Below are 23,672 nucleotides of genomic sequence, written 5' to 3'. Positions count from 1 at the left end.
GAAATGTAAAGGGTAAGTAGGAAAGTTCCCACTTTAAAAAATCATCTCTCATCAAGTAGGTTTCAAAGATAACAGAGTAGATTGACTTTGCTGAGGACTATGGGATGTATAGGTGTGGGATGTTGAGATGGTGTTGTTGCCAGTTTGTGGGGGATCAACACCACATCAGGTCACGTGTGACTAGTAAATCTCACAACATCAAACAACTATGGACTTTTTTACTAGATTTGTTGTGTGTGTAACTGCCTGTGTGAAATGTATTGTACAATTACTAGGAAGGACTATAAGGAAATTAGGTGATAGATTCAAAGAATACTTACAAAGACATTCAGCTTTAGTTATGTTTAGAAGTTAGCAGCTGTTCTATCCATAGACATAATGCTGATGTAGAGTCTCTGAAGGCAGATAATAGAACAAGTGAAGACATATGGTGGAGGGGTGATTGGTTTTCCATTTTGAATAGGATTACATTAAATAGTCACATTCCCGCAGGTGCAAAATTTTGAGTGGGATGTTTAACAATATTAATTTTAGTAATGAGGTTGGAAGAAGGATTGTGGTTCAGAGTACATATTTTTTTACATTAAAGAAGTGCTTTGGGGAGTACATGAACACTTGATGCCAGCACCAGCAGCCAGATACAATTGTTGCGATAAGTTTGTTCATGAGATGCATCATTGGATTTCAAAATTTGGGGGTGCTTTAGTTCTACAGACATCTGTAGGAAAGAAAAGAAAGCATGTGCTGCTTGGGAGGGGGAATATAGGCAACCCCCTTCCTTTGCCCTTAAAATAGTCACTATAAAAAAACATAAATATTCCTATTGGATCGACATGTCATGCACTGCCTACTTTTAATGCACAGACAGTTTTAATATACCACTATCATTGTAACCTTGTGAGAATTAGTCTTTGTGTATAGTACATCAGTGGAATGTTCTGAATAATATAATTTTGTACATTATAGAGGTAAGGTGGTTTGATCCATATCATTCAGCATAGAGTTCATGCTGGGGTGTTTAAGATTCCCTTTTTTATTTAAGACTTATCTAGATCTGTAGGTTTTCTTTGATTAACCAATGCAAAGCATTTTAGTTATGAACTTTTATTTCACTGTTTCTGCTTTTTTAACACAGATCTGGATCGACCAAGTGACCAGGAGGAAGCCTTCACCAAAGGCCTGGCTGATTTTCCTTCTCCTGAGAATGGTTCCCCATCCAATGATGAAGACTTTAGCATAGGCCTACCTGCAATGCCAAAGAGCAAACACAAAAATAGTAAAAAACCACATGGTGAAAAAAGTTCAGCATCAGCGTTGTCAGCGCTTCTGGGCAGTGAGCAGCCATATAATCTAGTAAGTGGTTTGGCTAGTGAAGTCATCACAGCTGCTGTTTCTGCAGCTATCACTGACCAGTTACAGTCAGCCTTTCTCTCCTCACAAACTCCCGCTCCCACTGAGGATACTGACACCGAGGAAGCTGATGACTTTGAACTTTTGGACCAGTCAGAACTGGAGGATATAGAAGAGGAAGTGGGGAACTCGTCAAGCCAAGAATCCGAGAGCAAAAAGTCTTCAGGATTTCTCTCCAGTCTACTGGGTGGGCATTAACCTAACAATGCTTCCACTCCTTTTACTACAGATTGTAAAGAAAACGAGGGGGCCTCACAGGAACAAATAAATACAAGCATTAAACATGCAGCAAGAATAATTAGGGAAAATGTGTACTTTGTAAGCTTTAAGTATTGTTACCTTTAGTCACTTTAGGCCTATGTAAACTGTTGCAGATGTTCAGCTGTCTTGTTAATATTTTCCCCACTGCCCCTTAAAGTTGTTGCATGGACCTGAATTACGTTACAGTATATATACAGTATGTAAGGTAGGTATAAGACAGTGTTCTTACATGTTAAAAGAGTAAAGCCTAAAAATGTTTCATAACAAGGTTTACAAAGAAAATCTCTTGGGCTGTAAGAATCTTTTCAAATGTTGAAATAGTTCCAAACACAGGCATCTAGAAGATTATGAAGGAGCTGAAAGTTGCGGTGCTCACAAGGGTGCTCCATTTTTCAATGCAGAACTCTCTTGTTTCTAGTATCACCTCCAAACTTCCACTCTCTTAATAGCCATATGAGATCAATGCAATTCTATTATATCTGCCAAATATACTTACAGTTTTTTTTTGCACTTTATTCTTTTAGACGAGTCAAGAGATGTTTGGCAACTAAATTTAGCAAAAGTACCATTACATCTTTGATTGAAATGCACATCAGTAGAAAATACTTATTATAAGTACAAATACATTTTATTCCTATATAAGGTAATCCAACTATAGTGCCAGGTAAGATAAGTTTACAGAACTTAGTATGATTTGCATTTGTGATCCTTACTGTGCACAGAAATAGCAGATAATGGCAATTCTCTGGCTGCTTGAATGTAGTTGGTAACTATACTGACTTTGATTGACCAGGCTGATGACACTACATACAAATAGGGAATACATTGATATCCTTTCTCCACCCTATCCTGCTGACTGGGCAGTAAAAGTGCAGCAGCAGACTTTTCAGGTCATCTGTTCTTCCTGTCAGCATATTCCTTGGCAATACATATGCATGTAGCCAACAAGACTGGCTCCCAGATTTGCCCTTTTTTCCAGTGCTTCTGTACAGAGGATAGAAAAAGTTACCAAATCAAAAAATCTTACACAATGTGACTAATGAATGTAAAGCATTTATTTTTGTCTGTTATCTGCCTTATGTGCAATTTTAACTCTAAGTTTCCTAGAGCCTTCTTGGGTAACACCAGCAGTGCCTGTTTTTTACAATTCTCAGTAGAAGCTGTATTGAGGAAATAATCTGCTCTATTTAGTAATGTTCCAGGAACCAAAAAATTTTGTTTCATGTGCAGAGTTGTAGAAACCAGGCACTGCTATTATGGCTGTTCTGTCAGAAGAGGAAAAATACCAGATGTGTGGTTTGTGTCAACCCTTTTGGTCAGAATTTCAATGGATTGTATAGACACATTATCGCATTAAAGGCAGAATAATGACTACTTGAGGATAAGCTTATGAAACATTAGGGGACAGTACACTTTTTCTAACATGCAGACATAAACTGGCAGTTGTGGTGGAGCTTTTCTCCTTTGCAAAATACAAATACAGAGAACATTTCATACATTTGCTGTTACAAGCCACTGCCCTCCTGCTTGCACTGCAGTTTTGCAGTTATTGCTCCACCACAATATATGTTGCAGGTAGAAACAACTGTTCCCACATATGTCCTTAAAATAGCCTGAATTTCCATCATGGCTGCCGCAGATGGGTCAGCTTTCCTGAGTCCTGTTAGGAGAACCTATGGAAAAGCTTCCATGGATGCTAAATGAACAAAGTTTGCTTAGTTCACTCCTCAACATATTTCATGCACATCTGTCTGTTTGGTAAGCAGTAAGTGCAAAGCAGTACCAAGCTGTTTTAGAAATATCATAATGTATCAGTAAAACTGTAAACTTGGATGTCTGGACTTGTCATGATTGGGTCACTATTTATAGAGAGGTCCTAAAGAAGCCATTTACTTGGTTGATTTTAATATTTGATGGTATGACAAATTCACTATCTATGTTTACAATGGGCCAGGAACATCAACTTTATGATAAAATATTTTTACCAACTGCTTTATTTGTCAGTTTGCAGGTTTAGTTTAGTTGTAGATATGTGCTGTGTTTAGGACTTATTAAAACATTATTTCTTTTAGGTATACTTATTCTCTACCAAAAAACGCAATACATCATATGAGAAATATGTTTCATCAGCACTGTGTAGCCTTCAACCACTTTTTTGCTATACCCAAAGTGTATGCAATACCTGTGCATGCACCCACCTTCATAGATGCCATCTTCTTGACACTGCTGCCCCCATCAGGTGTAGAGTAGAGCTCTTTACTTTTGAAAGGCTCAGAAAAAGTTTTATAAAAGTTTTTGAAATATTTTCTGCATTAAAAATGCTATGACAAAAAGGCAAACTAGAAAAGGGATCAAGCATAAATAAAACGTTACACAAATATGGGATCAAACTCCTGAAGATAAGTGGATTTAATTTACCTTGCATGGTGTTCATAAAGTATATGTCCAGCCAAAACTTTTTTGGGACTGATTAGAACCTCTGGTGGGTGTTTACAACTAACTAGGGCTCTGTTAGGGAGATCTACCCTCCCTTTATATCCCAGTAACAACAGTTGTATCAGACAGTAAAAGAATGTCTGCAGCTAGGACAGCTATAAATGCTAATTGGGGTTCTGGAGTCTCATTACTCAAATTAGAAAAAAAAGTTTTGCCTTAGTTTGGCCTGGCCAATAAAGCATATACCAAGACAAAATTTATTCTGTACCTATCTGCAGAACATGTACATTTTCCTGTGCTCTAAATTTGTGATTAGATTTTATTTTGCACTTCTCAAACAGATATAACAAAATGCTTCCAATGGTATGTTTAAAGCGGATCTAAATACACTATCTGCTTTCCAGCAGAGAGCGTCGCCATCTTTTCTTTTTGCAGCAGATGTTCCTTGGTTATCATGATTGGCCATGCCGGGATGACACAACACTTACACAGACACACAAAGGGAAGCCAGGATTGCTGGGTTTCCTTGGCATCCAAAGCTGATACTGTACATGCACAGCTCAGCTGTGATGCTAGAAACCCACAGTAATCAGGCAGGTAAGACATTCTTGAAGATGGGACATCCCCTGCCCCTTTCTGCAAAAATGACCTGCCTGATCATGCAAAACTAAAAGGTTGAATTTTAGTTCCACTATAACATATCACACATAGGGAACAAATAGGAGAGGTTTTAGTTTTACCTCTTATCAAACGCTACCTGGTACCTTGGTAATGTCAAAGTATGTAACAATTACTAACTTCCAACTTACTATTGGTTTTTACAACTTTTTGGAAGCAAAGTGTCCAGAGCAGATAAACCTGTACATGTACTTGTTTGAAATGGCATGCATGTTATTAAGACGGTAATTCTGTACGCTTAGTACAGTAGATCTATTAATCTAGCTAATACATTGACCAGAGCTTAATGTCTTTGTAATATCATTCTGTAGTATAAATATACATTTGTAATTTAGATTATCCTATTATGGTATAAATTGACTTTGTTTACATGCATGCCAATGAATAATAAAAAGCACCTTTAGGTTTTTATTATGGCCCATTCAGAACAATCAGGTCTATTTCAGTGCAATAATTGTTATGTCACTCATTAGTATGCATGGTGGTAAGTCAGCCCAATTATGTAAAGCTGAATTCCAGCCTTACCCTTTTCTTATCTAATAATAAAGAGAATAGTAATTTACATGCACAATTCACTTTACACACGAGCCCCAATAAAAACAGTAGCAGGTATCCTATGCCCACCTAATTTCTTTTCAAATGCACTACAAGCACCGTCAAGCCCTCTCCTACTGATCTCCACTCCTTCAGCATGGCACTTGGCACTAACTCCTTCAGCATGGCACTTGTATTCTAACTGATAGGAATCTGCATTCCTGTCTTGCACAGTGGTCACCTTTAGTGTAATGGTTAGTGGTGCTAAACTACATTTTATGTCACAGATTATCCAACTTCTTCAGGTTCAGGGGTATGTAATAGGATACACACATCACATCACAATAGGATAACCACGTCACCACCAAGAACTCACATTTCTGTATAAATCAGAACAGTAGGATTACAGCTACTTTAAAAGAAGCAGCCATCAACTAAAGAAATGTCTTATGTTCACCAAACACGTGCCATACTATATGCCATATCTGCTTTGCTTTGTACAGTCTCACAGTGAACACAGTGTTGATTTTTTATTTGCTGTTATGAAATGATCAGTTTCCACTGTAGTTCCAGTAAGGGCTATAAATTTCATTTGTTATATCTGTTCTGTATTGTTTTGTATATCCTAGGCACATCCCAATATAATTATACATGTGATAGTTCTGTCTGTTTTTTGTCAGACTGACAAAAATTGATTTACATGTCTTTATAACACTAAAGGGCTTAATAAATAACATGCATAACAGTAATTGTGTGCTATAAAGTTTAGCAACCAATCTCCAGTCAGAGTAGGTGAGTAGTTTTTCATGGTGCCTGTATACAAATCCCCACACAGATCCCAGTGTCAGCCACACTCCTCTGGAAATATCAACTGCAACAATATCATTTGTTAAGCCAATGAATAGAACTACATATCCTATATTTTGAGCTATTCAGGTTTGATTTCGGTGTAGAATGTCTGATGAATGTTCATCTCTGAATGGCTTTCATGGTTCATTGGATATCTCTGGTCTGCTATTGTGCCATGTTATTATACAGAACCCTTCAAAATGAACATCTTTTAAAGCAACATGAATGTGTGTACCTCAAAATAAAAACCTTTACTAATCTATGACAGTTTAGGAAAATCTCAATTTTCAGACATCTAAGCATTAGAACACATTGATCTGCAGGAGAAATATCATTAAAGTAATGTAATACATAACAATGCTGTTAATTGAAAGCATTGTACATTTCTAACCAGTATTTGTATATTCCACTTTACTGAAAGATCTGTACATTTTGAAAATTTTAATTCACTCATAGCTTTGCTTGACTTTTTCAATCCATGAACCAACAGTAACCATGGGGGAAATGACAGAGGTAATAAATGATCTAGGTAAGAAGGGTTTGAGCTTATGAAGTGCCAGAAAATAAAACGCCTTCTTTATTGTGTGCAAAACTAGATGTATAATTGTAACTAACTCATACATATATTGGCTACTCTTGGCTCCCAATATGATAATAAAAATGCACTTTAGTTTTAGAAAGGGTCAGTTCACCAAAAAGTGGCATTTTAGTTATGTGCAAAGTCTGGTGTCCTGATTTATCCCTGGCGTCTTATATCTCTCTGATGAGATGTTCCAGTTATACCCTTTTACACCTTCTTTGATTTTTGGGTGTTCCAATTCTTTTAGCATTCTCATTAGTATAGAACAGATTAAAAATCCAGAGAACCGGAATTTTAAAAGTAGTTGTACTATCACAGCCCCTTATTTTCAGAGATCTCCTGCCCAAAACACAACTGGTAGGTGGATAAATTCTCCGACTTCAAGCAAAGACTGAAATATTCATTTTGGTGGGCTGACCTTTTATTCACTTTAACTCCATATTATGATTACTCTGTATTTGTAAACTGTGAGAGTAGGAAAGTTACTGTACTTGTAGGAGGTCCTCTGGTTTTATCATATTAATGCTTTTAGTGCTACATGTGTAGTTCATTGATTTTGTTTTTACAGTTATTTATTGTCTAATTTGCTGAAGGTTGCTTACGCCATAACCATAAACAATGCACTTTGATATGTTACTAATTGAAGTAGTTTGGTATAAAGATAGAAGGTGAAACATGAAATTACTTAGGGCTCAAATACCAATATGAATAAAGGTATTAAAAGTGTAAAAATGTTGTTTGTTTATAATTACAGCTTCTTTTTACAGAAATGTGTTGTCTGTGCTGTTATACAACCTAAAGCCCATCTCTGTCCCTATATGAACCACCGGGATCGCTCTTTTGATCAAGGCCCAGGACAGAAATACCCCTTGTCCCCCATGAAAAAAGTCTTGTGGACCACAAAACACTATCATATATCATTTGCAGTCATTCACTCATTTATGACAGTGTGACCCTTACCAAAGCTTGTCCTACATGAATGATACATTTTCAATTTACCCAGATTGTTTATTATAAATGTCAACCACTGACCACAAATGTTTGGATCATACTACCATAAACTTCGCTCCATACAGAGTCAGTTCTTAAGTTACAGTTTTTTTTGTAAGCAATGTAATTCAGTGATCGTTTCTAATTTTGGGATTTTTAAGGTACTGAAAAATACATGCAATATTATAGAATGTGTTAAAGCAAAGATATTTCTACTATCGAAACATAAAAAAGTCACATTACAGATAAATGACACCTCTTTTTTGTAGCCATATACAATGTACATAACCTCTGTTACTCATTATGTTTCACATTTGCTTCTTCAGGAGTCAGAGGTGGAAAAGAAATTACTTTTCTTTCCTATTTCTTTCCTCTGATGGATCAGCAGGTGGTAAAGTAGCTTAGCATATATAGAGGTCATGCAACTTGGAGGTCAAGCAAAGCAACGTTCTCTGGAAGGGTGTGATACATTTATCCAACTTTTACCTCAAACATTCAAATTTTTCATATTGAATTAAATTAGAAAATGAGTAAATCAACTTTTCCCCACGACTTGTACATTTTCTGAAGTGAATCCAATGTGAAAAATGTGTTAGTTTTGTGTAAAAGTTGGGTTAGTCTTGGATGAAGATTTTTCAAAATATTAACTCCATAATGTCTCTAAAAAAGAAAATGACTCATTTTAAGGAGGATCTTGAAAAGCGGTTGGGAAACATGGATGCATAGGAAGAGGTACTGCAAACAATAAGGTAAAGGTCTGTTAGGAGGAATATTGAAATTAAAATGCAGATTTTTCTTCACAGTACCACAAGCAAACAGTTGTAAAGGACCTATGTAAGTTTGCAGAGTAAAAGAAAAGGGAGAAGATGAACATCATGAGTGGGTGACATACAGAAAATGACAGCTGTGCTGGAAAACTGAAGAATAACTGGGCAAAAGACAAGGTAAAAGTGAGGAAGAATCCAGAGAAGATGGGGACCCAGGGTGCCAGAAGAAAAGAGAGAGGTAGAAAATGTGTTAAAAATGAGGAGAGAACAAGTAAGAGATAAAGAATAGTAGCTTAAGATTTAACAGTTACAGAACAACTTTGATTAAAACAAAACAAAACACCTTTACTTTCGAAGATCCCTTTTCAATCTGATTCCAGTCATTCCTGCGCCATCTCAGAATTTTTTATTCCAGCGCTGACAAGATGGCGGGCATCACTGTCTTCCTATGGTTTCTTCATACGTCACCCAATCTCGCAATGCACAGGCAGATCAGAAGAGGTTTCTTCCTAAAAATGTAAACACAAAAAGTGCCAATCTCGCTGTGCATGTGTGAGCAGGTATATAAATGACAGGGAGGGACAATGAGGATGGAGGAATCAGTCACAATGGGTCAGCTAAGACATATGGGGCAGTCAGGATGGAGTGGAAGGCTGAGATGGAGAAGTCAGCCAGGATGGAGGGGTATAGGCAGAACAAAGGAAGGCGGTCCAGATCAAGGGGAACAGCCAGGGAGGGAGAAGTCACAACCAAGGGAAAAGGAGTCACTGCCAGAACTGAATTGGTCACAGCAGGGATGGATGTGGTCACAGCCAAAATGGAGGGGTCACAACCATGATGGAGAGCATTGCTTCCAGTGTAACGTGGTGCATGTTGAGGGAGTGAGACCCATCATATTGTTTGTAGGCCCCGGGGGACCCCTTAACATGTCCCAATGTTACCCCTAGCGCTTCGCAGAAAACATGTTGAGAAACTTCTCTATAATAAATAAAAACCTACCCTTGGTGTTAAATTGGGGAAAGTTCACCAAAAAGTAATATTTTCTGACTTTAGGGTTACAAAGATCACTTTTGGACTGTACTTACCACAACCACCAGCAGATGGCAGGAAAACCTAATGCCGTTAGCTTTGCCCACAATCAAAATGGCCGCCAATGCTTCATACCACATGTCCTTGTATCACCGTGCCTTGTGACTGGCAGGACTCTCAAGCCATAGGAAGTTGTCTATGGTGAGGCCGGAAGCAGGAAGTGGCATACGGAAAGCGTGACAGACAGGAGACGGTGTAAGTATTCGGTGTGTTGTGTGTGGGATTTCTAACAAACTGTGTATAGCGATATACTGAGCACAAGTGGAGCTGAGAGCTCTCTGTGGTATCTCTAACTACAATACATGTCCGCCTTCTGTACTAAGCATGTACTATCCAATACACCAAAGGCTCTATATATAAAACAGGGAATCTGACATCACACTAAACATTCCCTGGAGGGAATCAATTACTGACATTGAAACACATGGACCAGGAACATTCCCGCGAGGGAATATTTGAGGGAATGTCTGATTCCCTGTTTTATAAATAGAGCCCCAATTGTATAGATTGGCTGATTGTAGTCAATAATGTGTAAATCTGATAAAATGTTTATTATAATAATGCTTACTGATTAATAGATGACACAGGGTGTATGTCCACTATAGCTTTGAGTTGAGTATTGTTAAAATGTTTATTGCAGAAAACAGTATTCTAAACATTTTCTGTGCGATTGCACTGGTCAGCAAACATTTTCTTGCCAAACACATTAAAGTCATTTTAGGTTATATTTGATGCACAGATTACAAATATGGTATTGGTTTTGCTAGATTGGCTCTAGTTTTTAAAATAAAAACCTCAATAATAACCTCATAGAAAACTAATGAAACATGAAAACTAAACTAGATATGCCTAGGTATACAAAATTACATTTTTGAAATACCTAATGTCAAAATATTCTATATTCAGTATATTTTTAGAACTAATTACAAAGAAGTATTTAAAAACTCTGTATGATTTCCTTTTATGCTGATGATCAGGACAGTCAATTTAAAAGCTCCAGCAGTAGTCTGTCATCCTGTGTCTATCCCATATACCCTGATTCCTTTCTTCCATCACCTTTATATCTTGATGGAACCTCTCCCCTTGGTCCTCACTGAAATCGCCAAGCTTTCTGGAAATTTTTGCAAATGGCTATGGAGATAGTGTACCTTTATGCTCATAGTAGCACCCAAATTTTTAAAGTTTAAGGGCAAGTTTTGTACCAGTTCTTAATACATTTGTGCTTTATGGTTACCTAAGAAGTTCTTGACAATCATGACATAGCTGTGCAAGGCAGAGGCTTCAGTATCAGTCATGTAAATTGTGACATTTGAATAATTTATCAGTTTCTGAATCTGGGGCCCATCAAAGATTCCTGCTTTTAATTTTTCAGTACTCAGTCCAGGGAAGAATCTACAAATGTATTTGAAGCAATCACCGTCCTTGTTCAGAGCTCTAACATATTGCTTAAATATTCCCAACTTTATGTGTAGTGGAGGGAGAATGATTTTTTCTTTGTCAACCATTGGCTCAGTAATGTGATGTTCGCTGCACCTTTTTCATGTTTTACCTTGGAGGCCATGTCATTTTTTTCCAGTGATCCTGCTTTGCTCTACTATCCCAGAAGCAGATGAAACATGGGTACTTTGTGTATCCACTTTGCTGTCCAAGTAGGAAGCTCACCATTTTTAAACCAACCTATATGGAATATTGGTGTTCATGATGTCAAAGCTTTTGTATAACCATTTTGATACTTTGATATTCTTCTTTAAGTTTTGTTGAGTGACCAATTGGAATTAATGCATAGCAGTTGCCATTATGCAGTAAAACAAATTTTAAACATTGAGTGGAACTGTCTATGAAAAGCCACCAGTCTTCTGCTCGGTATTCTGGTACTCCCATATGGGCTAGTAGTCCAGTGATGTTACAACAGTACACAAAGTCTCCATCTTCACTGAAATATGGTAGGAGTGTCACCTCTCTTGTCCTATAAACGTTTTTTTTAACTTCCGGTCTCAGACAGTTCTTTTCTTTTAACCTGGATGCTAAAAGTTCATATGCGTGTTTTGACAGACTTAGGTCACATATTAAATCATTGAGCTCTTCTTGGGAGAACTGCTGGTTTGATGAAACACTTCCTTCATATTCACTTCCACTGCTAACTCCTGGATTACACTCCAAACCCTGTATGTCCTCCATGTCGGATACAGGAATATCAGGGGGTGTACTGAACACTGGTATAGGAACATCAGCACCATGCGGCACAGCTTGCCGATTCCAAATCAGTACTCCCACTTGTTTTTCTTGTAACGATTGAAACCTTTCACATTCACAGCATAAAAATCACAGTCATTATGATGATTGTAAGCTCTTCGGGGCAGGGTCCTCTCCTCCTGTATCACTGTCTGTATTAGTCTGTCATTTGCAATCCCTATTTAATGTACAGCGCTGCGTAATATGTTGGCGCTATATAAATCCTGTTTAATAATAATAATAATAATTTTTGGCTTGGCCATACCATAGGTACACCAAATTTTAAACTTTTCTGTTTTTCCACTGACAAAGACACTCCACACAAGTTTTACATACCATATGGGGAGCCCAATATTTATCTTGGTCCCCCAGTTTAATACCAAAATTTGAAAGATATGCTTGTTTCACTAATTCTGTAATGTTTCTTCTCTGTTTTTGCCGACAATATTTACCACAAATGTAGCCAAATACATTAGGGTCATTTAAACAACTTTTTCTTGAAGAACTGTAAAAAAAAGAAAATGTATGAATAAAAAAAAGGCAAATGAAAGTTTCATGAAAATATTGCTACATTTAATATATAAAATGCAAAACATAGGTATAAATAAAAGTTGATAATAATATGCTGCCTTACAAATTGTTTTTGGTAAAATCGTCTATTCCGATTCCTGTATCACAAGAACTAGAGCCAATTCAATGAAACTGATGTCATTTCTGGATTCAGCAGACCTGAAATACATTAAATATATTGAAAAATCCTTGGCAAGTGAAAACAAATCTTATTTTATTGTTGAGCTATATTATTAGTTGAGGAAAATGACATTTAGAAGCTTGCTTTGTTACCAATGATGTGTACCATTGAAATAATATCACCCCTGAAGTCTGAAACCCATATTGTGAGTGTCCATCTCCTGATTTATGCTCAGTGGCGCCTCCTACAGGCCCTTACAGGGCTACAGGGTTCTGCCCAGTGAGAGTTGTATTTATGTATGTTGGTCATGTAACTTTAATTGAGCTGTAACCTGTCTGAAGTAAGGGATGCACACAATCCAAGCTCCTCTTGCTGAATTGTAGATGGACTCCAAGTATGATGAAGTATACAAGTACTCCACTGTATCATCCTTGGGTCTAAGCGGTCAATTGCCAGGACAGAAGAAGATTATATTTACGCGGGGACAGTTATGACTGTGACCACCCCAGTAATGTACATCAGAGAGGCGTTGAGGGAGTATGTATTGGCCAGTGAACCTTGCTAGTTGAGTATGGGTTACCCAAAGACACGATCTTTCTGCTCTAAATGCTTTTAATTTAGTAGTGATCTTTAAAAGGGGTAGGTATCTAGTTTGGAAGTTCAATTTATAATAATGTAGAAATGTCTTGTGGTTTGTTTTCCAGCAGTTAAGAGCCTTCATAGTGACCAAGTCTTACAAAGATGTCTGCTTACACTTGCATTACCTGCCGAGTGGCATTTGCAGATCCTGATATTCAGAGAGCTCATTACAAGACAGACTGGCACAGGTATAATCTGAAGAGGAAGGTGGCTGACATGCCTTCAGTGACTGCAGAAAATTTCCAAGAACGGGTCCTGGCTCAGAGAGCTGTGGTAGAAGAGCAAAGTAAAGAAACGGCCACCTACTGTACAGTGTGCAGTAAACGATTCTCTACATTCAATGCCTTTGAAAACCATCTAAAATCTAGAAAGCACCTAGACTTGGAGAAGAAGACAGCGCTGGCAGTCACAAAGAAGGTTGAGATGTTAAATGAAAAAAATCTGGAAAAAGGTTTGCGGGCAGAAAATGTAGACAAGGATGCCATGAATTCTGTTATTCAGCAAGCAATCAAAGCACAGCCCTCTATGTCTCCAAAAAAGAAAGTCAGCATTGCTCAGGACACTGACATGGCTTCTGTCTCAGACAAACAAGGATCCCAAGTGAAAACTAGGCCTGAAAAACCACCCAGATTGCAGTGGTATGAACAGCAAGCAAAGAAATTGTCGTCTAAAGATGATGAGAATGATTCTGTGGAGGACGAAGAAGATAATGAAGGTAATACTGAAAATATAAGACATTTTTACAACTTCACCTGCAGCAGGGGGTTTTGGCATCTAAGTAAATTTAACTTGCTATGCTTCAGTAATTCATGTAGACACAAGAGCTTCACAGTCAGGTAATGTAAGGCTATGTATGTAATATCACTGTTTAGAACTCACCAGAGACAGGACAATTCTGCACACATAAATCTGGTAGGAAAAGTATTTGACCACTTCCATATGGCTTCTCCAGTTGAATAAGGGGGACATCTCACCCTCACTGCTAACTTCCATTAATTACTAAGTGAAGGAGGAACTCATAAAAGTAGGTCAGTATTCTCTCTGTTGTTTTTATGTAAATTGAAGCAAGTACGGGCAAAAGGGGAATGAGTGACATGATCCTCATTAAAATATTATACAGGGTGCCTGGCAGCTGAATGGCAGAACAAGAGAGCAAAGTAAAGAAAGGAATATCATGTGGGTGGATTAAATTGAACCTGTTGTATTGCCTTGCTTTTGCAAATCATAGCTTTATTTTAAGGTTAGATGAGCTTTCATTAGACAGCATTTTTAGCTTTGTAAATGTGTACTCTTGTTGCTTGGCATTGTTCTTTATGCTGATGTTTATTTCTTGTAGGATGGGAAGACATGGGATCAGAAGATGATGAGGACAGTGAGGAGGAGGAGCATGAGGAGATGGAAGATGATGTAGCTGAAGAAGGTTCTGCTGCTGCAGCTGATATCACTACTCCCCATGGTGCAATCCCTGTCACAGAGTGCTTGTTCTGCTCTCATCACTCCCGCTCACTGGTGAAGAATGTTGCCCACATGACAAAAATCCATAGCTTCTTTATTCCTGACGTAGAGTATCTGCAGGATCTTCATGGTCTCATTAGCTACTTGGGTCAGTGCCTGTTCAATACATTGTTACCTAAATTTAACAAAATAAAAGTTCAAAGTGAAACATAACCAACCATCCTATTACACGTCACATATACGATAAGTGCATGATTCATTGACTTACAAACAGCCAGAGTCATTACAGAGGCTGCAAGGCAACCATATAAGAAAGAATAAAATGCAATGTTGTTGTAACTTTTACATAATATTAAGGAAAGAGTTACCTTAACCTGGTATGATTTTCAGTGACCCACACTGCTTTAAGTTGAATCACAGGCAACAATAAAACCAGTTCATTCAGCAGTAAAAGTTGCTATTTGGATGTCATTTGTGTCCCAGTTACAGCTGCTCACTTTTTATGGTCACAAAGAATGAAAGGGTGAGGCATTTTCCTTTAACCCCCCCTGGCAGGAATCCCGTGTGTGGCTCCAGGTTAAACTTCATCACAAAAAGTGGTAACCCCAAGCCACACTCGGGGTGGAATTGAGGGCTTTACCTGGTCCTCACAAGCCCGCGGCGTCCTCCGGTGATACAGGCCTGGCACCTGTGTTCACTTGGCCACAAGAGGCTAGGAGATACAGTTGCGGGGCTGGCAAGCGTGCGTTGGGGGGCGGGACCGGCGGGAAACTTAAATAAGGTATTTTTAAATGTCAAATGAACCGATTTAACATTTAAAAATTCTAAATTAATCATACCGCCAGGGAGGTTAAGGAAGCATTAAATAAAGCCTAACCAAGAGGACAGCACTAAAATGACAGCTTAGGATGATTCCTTTAAAAAGTCGTGTGAGCTATTGGGACATTAATTCTTCATAAATTAACTTTACGTCTTTTTACCCAGAAAAAAACATTATTACATTGTGATTATTATATTGCTAAACTGTTTAGAATAACAGAATGTAATAAATGTATTATAAAGTCTAATGGTGACTAGGTAGCGATTTGTTTTAGGTAATTGATCATTTCACAGGCTTGATAAGATACTGTGATAATATGATTTTATTTTGTGTTTCCTGACTTTGTAGGTGAGAAGGTGGGTGTTGGGAAAATATGTCTTTGGTGTAATGAAAAAGGAAAGTCCTTTTACACTACGGAATCGGTCCAAGCTCACATGGTTGATAAGAGTCACTGCAGGCTCTTCACTGATGGGGATGCTGCGCTGGAATTTGCAGACTTTTATGACTTTAGGTATGAAAGAAATTACAAATGAAGAGTTTTAGCATTTTTTTTTTATTTATTATTATTTTAGTGATATTTTTGTTATGTTACCTGTTTGTTCTTTTATATGAATATAAAAGGGTAGAAAAGAACACTGGTATAGATTTATATGTAGTGATTTATAAATAAGTTATTATTCTTCAAGGAATACTTGTTGTAAATTACATGTATGTGCAAAGGAGAAGGCAATGCATATTGGTTTTTATTCTTTTTTTTTTTTTAACCTTATTTAATTAAGCTTTACCATTAGGGTATAAATGATTTTATGTTCACTTTAAAATACCTAAAGTTAATGAACTGTATGAAAAGACTTTGTCTTGCTGTTCTCAATATTTGAAGGTGGTTCTGGTTTTTTGAATCCAATTGCAGCGTTCATAATCTCTCAGTGTAGTCTCTTGAGTTGGATAGGAAATTGAGCATTTGTTTTTTTTTTTTTGTTTTGTTTTTTTCAATAAGTCTTTTAGTATATTTCTTTCTGATGAGATACGTGAGGAAATGATGTCCTTTTAGGTTTACTTATTAGTAGGTTGGGAGGCTCTTTTGCCAAAGTATTTGTAAAGTTGTGACTGCAGGCAAAGGTGGGTTTCTTTGGTGAAAATTAAGCATTTGTCTTCTGGTGGTAGGGGTTGTGTACATTTGGGGGCTTGTTCAGCCCAAATCAATCCCACTAATATACATTAGGGTCCTATCCTGATGAAGTATGTAAATGTCCTTATCTCTAAACTCACTTTTAGTTTTCAGTCTAGGGCTTTATAGGTATTATGGTACTCATTATAGGTTAATGCATACACAGAATAATGTTGTGTGACAATCTGTACATGCAACTACAAGGTGAAAAATGTGCCAAAACTCTGGTTATTGTTTTTTTGCAGCTTAATTACAACAGCATTTATGTTTTACCAGGTCTAGCTACCCTGACCACAAAGAAGGGGATGATGTGGAAATGGATGATGGTGATGTGCCTGATGAGAAGAATTTGGAGTATGATGAGGAGACAATGGAGCTGGTACTACCATCAGGTATACTGACCATTGGCATAAAATGTCACAGTCCAATGTCAATGACATTTCTGTTAACAACATAGATGTGTGAAAAAAATGTTTGTTCATTTTTGTTTTCTTAGTAAGAGTGTACATAGTAGTTTTGTAAATATTTATTGTCATATTATGGTCAGCATTCAAAAAAAAAAGGTATAAATATTGGGTAATATGAAATATTGCAAATTGTGTAACCAACTGTTCAGCTCACTGTTGGTGTTCTAGGCTTCTTTTTTATGTAAATCCTTGTATCCCTGCAAGCTTGAAGGATACAACCCAGCAGTTGCTTATTCCTTATCAGAATAGTTAGAAGTTTCAGTAAGACAAACTGTACCTGTTATGCTGTCTCTAACAAACCTTTTACACTCTGAAAGTCTTTTTTTCATGTAAAAAAGTAAAAGCAGCTAGCAGGTATAGATTTCAGGCAGCTTTCATTCACACCTCTACTTGTTTAACTTGTCCTACAAATACCTATTAGTTCATGAGTAAGCCTGTCATGATGGGTCAGTAAGATTGTTTCGGGGTAGCAGGAAAACTGCCTTAAATAGCTTTTTGAAATGGTTTTTATTGGTTTTTAAAAATTAAGAAAGGTGGAATTGAAATGGCATGACATGTTAACCTGCTTGGAAATACACTATGTCATAAAGGGTGGACATGCTCAGCAACAATTCTAAGGTAAGCTGTGGCATTTAATATTGCTCAAGTGGCACTAACAAAATACCAAATCAAACTGTGCCAAGAAAATATCCCTCATACCATGACACCACCAGCTTTAACCAATAATACCAAACAGGTTTGATCAATGTTTTCTTGTTGACACCAAATTTTGACCCTATCATCCAAATGTCGCAGCACAAATTGAGACTTTTCAGACCAGGCAATGTGGTGAGATTGTGCAAATTTTGGTGTATTTTCCTAGCTGCTAGGAGTGGCACCAGATGTGGTCTCCTAATTCAAGTTTTGATGTGTGATGTGATGCTCTTCTGCATACGTGCACAAGTCTTTGTGAGTTATTCATTCAATATTCATTTTCATTCAAACCAGTCTGGCCATTTTCCTCTGACTTCTGGTATTAACAAGGCATTTTCACCTAAAGAATTGCCACTCATTGGATATTTTCCCTTTTTCTGTAAACCCTAAAATGCTTGTGCATGAAACTCCCAGCAGACCAGCACCAACAACCATCCCTAGTTCCATGTCGCCCCTAAATCACTTTTGTTCCCCATTCTGATGCTCAATATGAACTTCAGCAGGTTGTCTTGACAATGTGTACTTACCCAAATGCATTGAATTGCTGCCATGTGATTGGTCGTTCAGATATTTGCTTTAACAAGCAGTTGAACAAGTGTACACAATGAAGTGTCTAGTTAGTGCATTCTGTATACTTAACACAAAATTAATATTTTCTGCATTTAACATACTTAAAACACTGAAACATAAATGAAGTCTGGTTTAAGTGTTGTAAACCTGACTTCATCTTCAGTGTAATCACGCTTATGCCATACAGCAGGTCAAGTGTAAGGCACAGTACCTTTCCATTGTTATACTGGAGATCAAGTCAGTTTTGGGGCACTCATATTTTGGATTCAATGACGATTCATACATATGGTGAAGTACCTACAGTATGTCAGCAGCACCCTTTGAGTTCATGCATTGGTCACTGCAGTTTAAATTGACGCGGAGAATTTTATCTGCTGTTGAATGTTCTCTGTGGTCTGATTTTTAGAAGGCAAATGCTGCATATACTTATATTCCAGTTGTATAAAGATCAATTTTATTAAATCCAACATATGCCCTTCTATTTTATCTCATTTTGTTTTTTGTGCAATAATTAATTATTAATTAGGCCTTACTTCAAGTCAAGTAAAGACAGCTAAGAGTTTAACACCAATCAGCATGCTTAGCCTAATCTTGGTTGTCATAGGCCATTCAAAGCAGCTTACTGAGAATTGGAGAATAGATAATTGGCTTTTACACAATGGGGAAACTGATAAAATGTTATGCTAAAGCTCTGCACTTTTAATCCAAAATGTAAAAGGGAAGGCAAAGGAAACTGTTGAATTCAGTTGAATATATATATAAAAAAGGAAAAATATTCAGCAGACTAGTCAGGTAGGCAGTGCTAAACCAAACTCTTATATTAGTGCAAGGGCCCTGTCCTCTGGGCAGTGTTGCATACACAGCATATAGAAAAACAAGAAATGTTGTCTGATAAGGCAAATATTTGATACTGGTTTCACTTTTGGGGAAAAAAATAGGGATCTCCTATGCTTTGCAATTACCTGGCAGCTAGTAACCAAGGATATAGCAATTGGAGGGAAATGTAGATTCCACTTTTGTGTGAACACATCCTGGGAACCAGTGAAGAAAACCCTCCATTTTGCACAGTTGTTAAGGCTCCTCCCCTGCAGTAAAAATTATCAATAATTTTGCTGCACATTGTGAACTTCTAACAATGAATTGTAAACTGCAGGAAGTCTGATAAAGCCAATGTATATACTGGTTGGAGGCCATTCCCAACTTTACTGCCCCTTTTGATTCTTTTATAGGTTTAATCTTTCCTATTATGGAGGCTCATCATGTCATTATATACCATATCACAATATAGTATATAATCAGAGAAAAAACATTTTATTTAAAATATAACATATATGAGCAGCATAAACCTCAGCTTTAAGAAACAAAATTACATTTTGGATAGGCTTCACAGTCCTAAAACTTTAATATTAGTACATTCTTTAAAACTATTTGAAACAAAAAACATTTAGAGGCAGTAATTATTTACAAATGGGGTATTAATAAATATTGAATTACAAGATATGTCAACAAGTTTTTATACATAATTTTGTTGCCAATCTGTAAAGGCCGATGGTGTTTGCTTGGTACCTGCAAAACTGTACATGTAAGATATATTTGTGTGTCCTAAAACAAAAGACAATAAAGAGACCAATAGAAAGACCATTAGATATTACTAAAGTGCTTTTTACTGGTGCAGTGGTCAGTGCAAAGCCAAACAAGGAAATGAGCTGACTAGGCAGGACTTTGAAATGCTCTAGCTATTGATTTAAAATTAAAGCAAGGTTAATTTTAGCAGAGATGTTGCATTACGTATTGATTTCAGGTTGAATAAAACCTACATGTGAGGAAAAAACAGAGAAAATGACATGAAACGTGATGATAAATTATAGTTCACAATGTAGTAAATGAGTTCATATACTGACTTCAAAATACTGTCCAGCAGATCATTATTGTTGCTTGTGTCACATTATAATCAATAATACATTTTCCAATGTTTTATATACCCAGTGTCAGTACGGTGACAATGATACTTCTATGAGAACCATACAAAAATAACTTACAATGGTATTGTAAATCAAGATTACAACAATAAAAGCATTGCAGGAAATACTGACTTTTTCTGAAGAGTGTAATTTCAAATGTTTTAATTTTTATAGGATGTTGCCATAAAGCTTATATATCCTGTGTAGTCAATACTGGTCAGTTCTGTCAGTGGTAACGTGGGTTTTAGTTATGTGATTAATGCTTAAATCTTCCATATAAAATTCAGTAACAGTGGTCACCAGAACTGGGTGAATCTTTGCCAAAGGTGTGCAGATTGTTATAGAAAACTTGGTAGTGTTGGGGAAGGATAAATTTAAAGTTTAGCCGTAAGATACACTGTTATGTCAGCATTACATTTTAGGTAGTTACTATTGATTACAACATGCAGCAGTTCACAACTCATTCTTTTTGTTTACAGGTGCTAGAATCGGACATCGCACATTAATGAGATACTACAAACAAAAGTTTGGTTTGTCCAGAGCTGTGGTCGTATCCAAAAACCAAAAAGCTGTGGGCCGTGTCTTACAGCAATACAAAGCTTTAGGATGGACTGGAGGAACTGGTAAGTTTATTTCAGCAGCAGGAGGTGGAAGGTGGTTAACCGTACTAATGTTACATAGGTACAACAAAAGCATAGCCATTTAGGACTCTGGCATTGTAAAAAAAAAATGGAACTAAATAATATTCGCTTACTTTTCTATAGGCATTTTGGCAAAATGAAAAGCTATATAACCCGATAAATCATTATTAGGAGAAATTCCATTCAGTGGATTAGTGTATGGACAATACATGATGTTTAACAATAAATCAACACTTTTGCTATACATAAGCTAAAACAAAATTTGGTAATCTCATCATCATTATTAATCCAATACATCCACAAGGGTTCCTTCTTCTAACTCTTTAATCACTACTGTGTCCTGTAATGACATGGAGGTCTACCGGCCTGACCACATGTGTAGACGTATGATGATTCTCCCTAGGCATCTGTACCAGTAGTGTTGGCCAAAAGTTGTCTTTGGCTTTGTGCAAGGTGGAAAGCTTCAAAAGCAAAACCTATGAAGTCCTGATTTTTTTTAAATTCAGATTCTTACATCCTAAAAATGTTTATTAGGTCAAAGGGGTCAGCAGGCTTCATCAAGTCTTGGTACTTTTGAAATAAGTGCTGAAGGGATAATTGAGGGTAATCAGTATGGTTGCCAGATGCCAGTATTGTAGGCTTGGGTCCACCTCTTGTGTCTTGACCAATCACAATAATAAAGAGCCTCACTTGTCACCAGTAAAATGAAAGGACTGGAATGGCAGAGCATGCAACCACCTAAACTGATCATTGGATTTATTAAAAAGCAGCATAGATCTGCCAAAAGATGATATTTGCAGATTGTTGTTGCAGATTGCATATTTGCAAAGCATGTAATTTTATTTTAAAAGATTGATTGACCTGGCTGCTAATTAGTCTCTTCATTTCCTATTAGATTATTTGTGTCAGCTAGATGATATTTGAGCCCTTTGTAAACTAACTTTATAATATTGTTTGCTTCCACAGGCGGTACTCTTCAGCATGGTCGTGATATGCAATATATACAGAAGATGAAGTCTAAATGGATGTTAAAAACTGGAATGGCTAATAATGCTACAAAGCAAATGCATTTCAGACCACAAATCATATTTTAAATTCTTAATTTTTGTACGTAGATTGCGGTTATTATTGGATAATTTACCTAATTGCTATTGTGACCATTTAATGACAGTTGCTTTACCACTTGGTGCATCTAGTGGTTATCAGTAAGACTTGGTTCAAGCCACTGAGTGTCCTACAGAGAAAGCTACGTATGCAACAGTGCCTTCCTAAATCTCCATCATATAATAGTAGTCTTTATCACTAATTCAACTGACAGCAAGTAAATCGAGCCAGCTAATCGTCTTCAAAACTTCCTTAGAATATGTAAGATGTACCAAAATAGTTATATTCCTTTTAAACAAGTCCATTCAGCTTTTTATGACACATTGTTAATGTTCATGGCACATTGGACTATAACATATATCGACTATATATTTATTAAAGTATTTGATGAAATACATTACCACAAAGAAACTTTACCTGTGATCTTCTGGAACTGTTGATGATATCTTACGTTCAATAAAAGGCTGTTAATTAAAATTAAAATTGGCAAATTACTGACACTCTGTTGTTTTATTGTAACAAGGGAAAGAGAAGATATTTTTAAATAAATGCCAACATTACATTTACATAAATAAATTTAAAATTATTACATGTTTTTACAGGGAATAGAAATGCTTAGAGAAAAGAATTCAGGAGGAAAAATGGATGAATCTATTACAAGTTATTTAATGTGAACAGTTTAGTTTGATCACCTTGTGGCAAGATGTGCATATGTCACACATGATGTTATTGGGATATGAAGGTACAGTGATTGTAATACCTATTTTAATGTGTCGTTTTTACAGCAGCAGCACCACACTGAGCATTTATATACAACCTAGATTTCTGATTTACAGGTAGGCAGCCTCTACTCATTGTGTGATCAGATTTTTAGATTTTTTTTCTCTATGTTTATGTGCTGTAATGTATGTATAGAGGATCTGCACCATCACTGCAGAATGTGCTCCTAGTTATCACAATATCCTGGGGATATTCGCCTCTCCTTGCTCCGTCGCAGGTGCCACCATCTTCTTCCTTCTCTTCTGCATTCCGATCTTCGGACATCTTGATTGGCCAGGCCGGAATGACATTCATTCAAAAAAGCAGTTAATTGACAGAAAGCCAAGATCAGACCGTTATCCCAGCATGCATAGCTCTGCAAATTTTGACAGACGGGAGGCGATCAGGCAGGTAAGACCTTGCCTGTCCCTTTCTGCAATAAAGCCCTGAATGATGCCACATATTTCCACTTTATTAAAATGTAATTTATCAGTAAGTGTCATCACATGAAATAAAGAAATGCTAAGTGCAGCAGCACAATGCAAAAAAAACAGAACAGTTAAATAAGTAACTTTTAACATATAGCAGAATGTAATTATTCTGTGAAACATTACTGTTAATTTTTTCAATTTGTATTTATTGGTGCTGTTTGTACAGAAGTCTGTGTTCTTCTGTTTGATGAATCAATGCAAATAAAGGATTGCTGTGGGTGAGATTTACAATGGATTGCCCACATAAAACTTGCAATTTGTTATACCTATGCAAATCTTTTGCAATTTATGTATGGATGAGGGGGTACATAGATCTGACTACAAATTTCTAAAAGAATGGAATGGTAATATAGTGGAAACCTGTGTGTTTTGCTTTTTTTAAAGCGG

The 23,672-nt window shown here is 36.8% G+C and overlaps 2 protein-coding genes across 4 annotated transcripts in view; both read left to right on the top strand.

The window, feature by feature from the left end:
- The window catches only part of RETREG1 (reticulophagy regulator 1), a 58,005-nt gene extending 50,017 nt beyond the window's left edge, over positions 1–7,988 (top strand). For both annotated transcript variants that reach the window (XM_072411860.1, XM_072411862.1), the window contains one exon: positions 1,136–7,988. In XM_072411860.1, the coding sequence (XP_072267961.1) occupies positions 1,136–1,608 (473 nt within the window). In that variant the 3' untranslated portion in view covers positions 1,609–7,988. The remainder of the gene's footprint in view (positions 1–1,135) is intronic.
- A 1,652-nt stretch (positions 7,989–9,640) lies between these two features.
- On the top strand, positions 9,641–22,535 carry ZNF622 (zinc finger protein 622). 2 transcript variants are annotated; one of them, XM_072411858.1, is made up of 7 exons: positions 9,641–9,789; positions 13,222–13,871; positions 14,493–14,759; positions 15,780–15,942; positions 16,876–16,991; positions 20,770–20,913; positions 21,898–22,535. In XM_072411858.1, exons 2-7 carry the CDS (start codon positions 13,259–13,261, stop codon positions 22,023–22,025), a joined length of 1,431 nt encoding a protein of 476 aa, XP_072267959.1. In that variant the 5' UTR covers positions 9,641–9,789; positions 13,222–13,258; the 3' UTR covers positions 22,026–22,535. The 2 variants fall into 2 exon arrangements, with proteins under 2 accessions (XP_072267959.1, XP_072267960.1); XM_072411859.1 differs by having other exon boundaries at positions 9,668–9,789; positions 13,225–13,871.
- The last annotated feature ends 1,137 nt before the right edge of the window (positions 22,536–23,672 follow it).

This window comes from Pyxicephalus adspersus, chromosome 5 (genome assembly GCF_032062135.1).
Source record: "Pyxicephalus adspersus chromosome 5, UCB_Pads_2.0, whole genome shotgun sequence".
NCBI classification, from domain to species: domain Eukaryota; kingdom Metazoa; phylum Chordata; class Amphibia; order Anura; family Pyxicephalidae; genus Pyxicephalus; species Pyxicephalus adspersus.
This window is presented reverse-complemented; position numbering and strand designations above follow the sequence as displayed.

What these genes read in the sequence shown, in the direction of transcription:
- ZNF622 (XM_072411858.1), top strand. Translation starts at nt 13,259, where the DNA reads ATGTCTGCTTACACTTGCATTACCTGCCGAGTGGCATTTGCAGATCCT. An exon ending in GCAGACTTTTATGACTTTAG is followed by an intron (nt 15,943 to 16,875) that starts GTATGAAAGAAA and finishes ATGTTTTACCAG; the next exon opens with GTCTAGCTACCCTGACCACA. An exon ending in GGAGCTGGTACTACCATCAG is followed by an intron (nt 16,992 to 20,769) that starts GTATACTGACCA and finishes TTTTGTTTACAG; the next exon opens with GTGCTAGAATCGGACATCGC.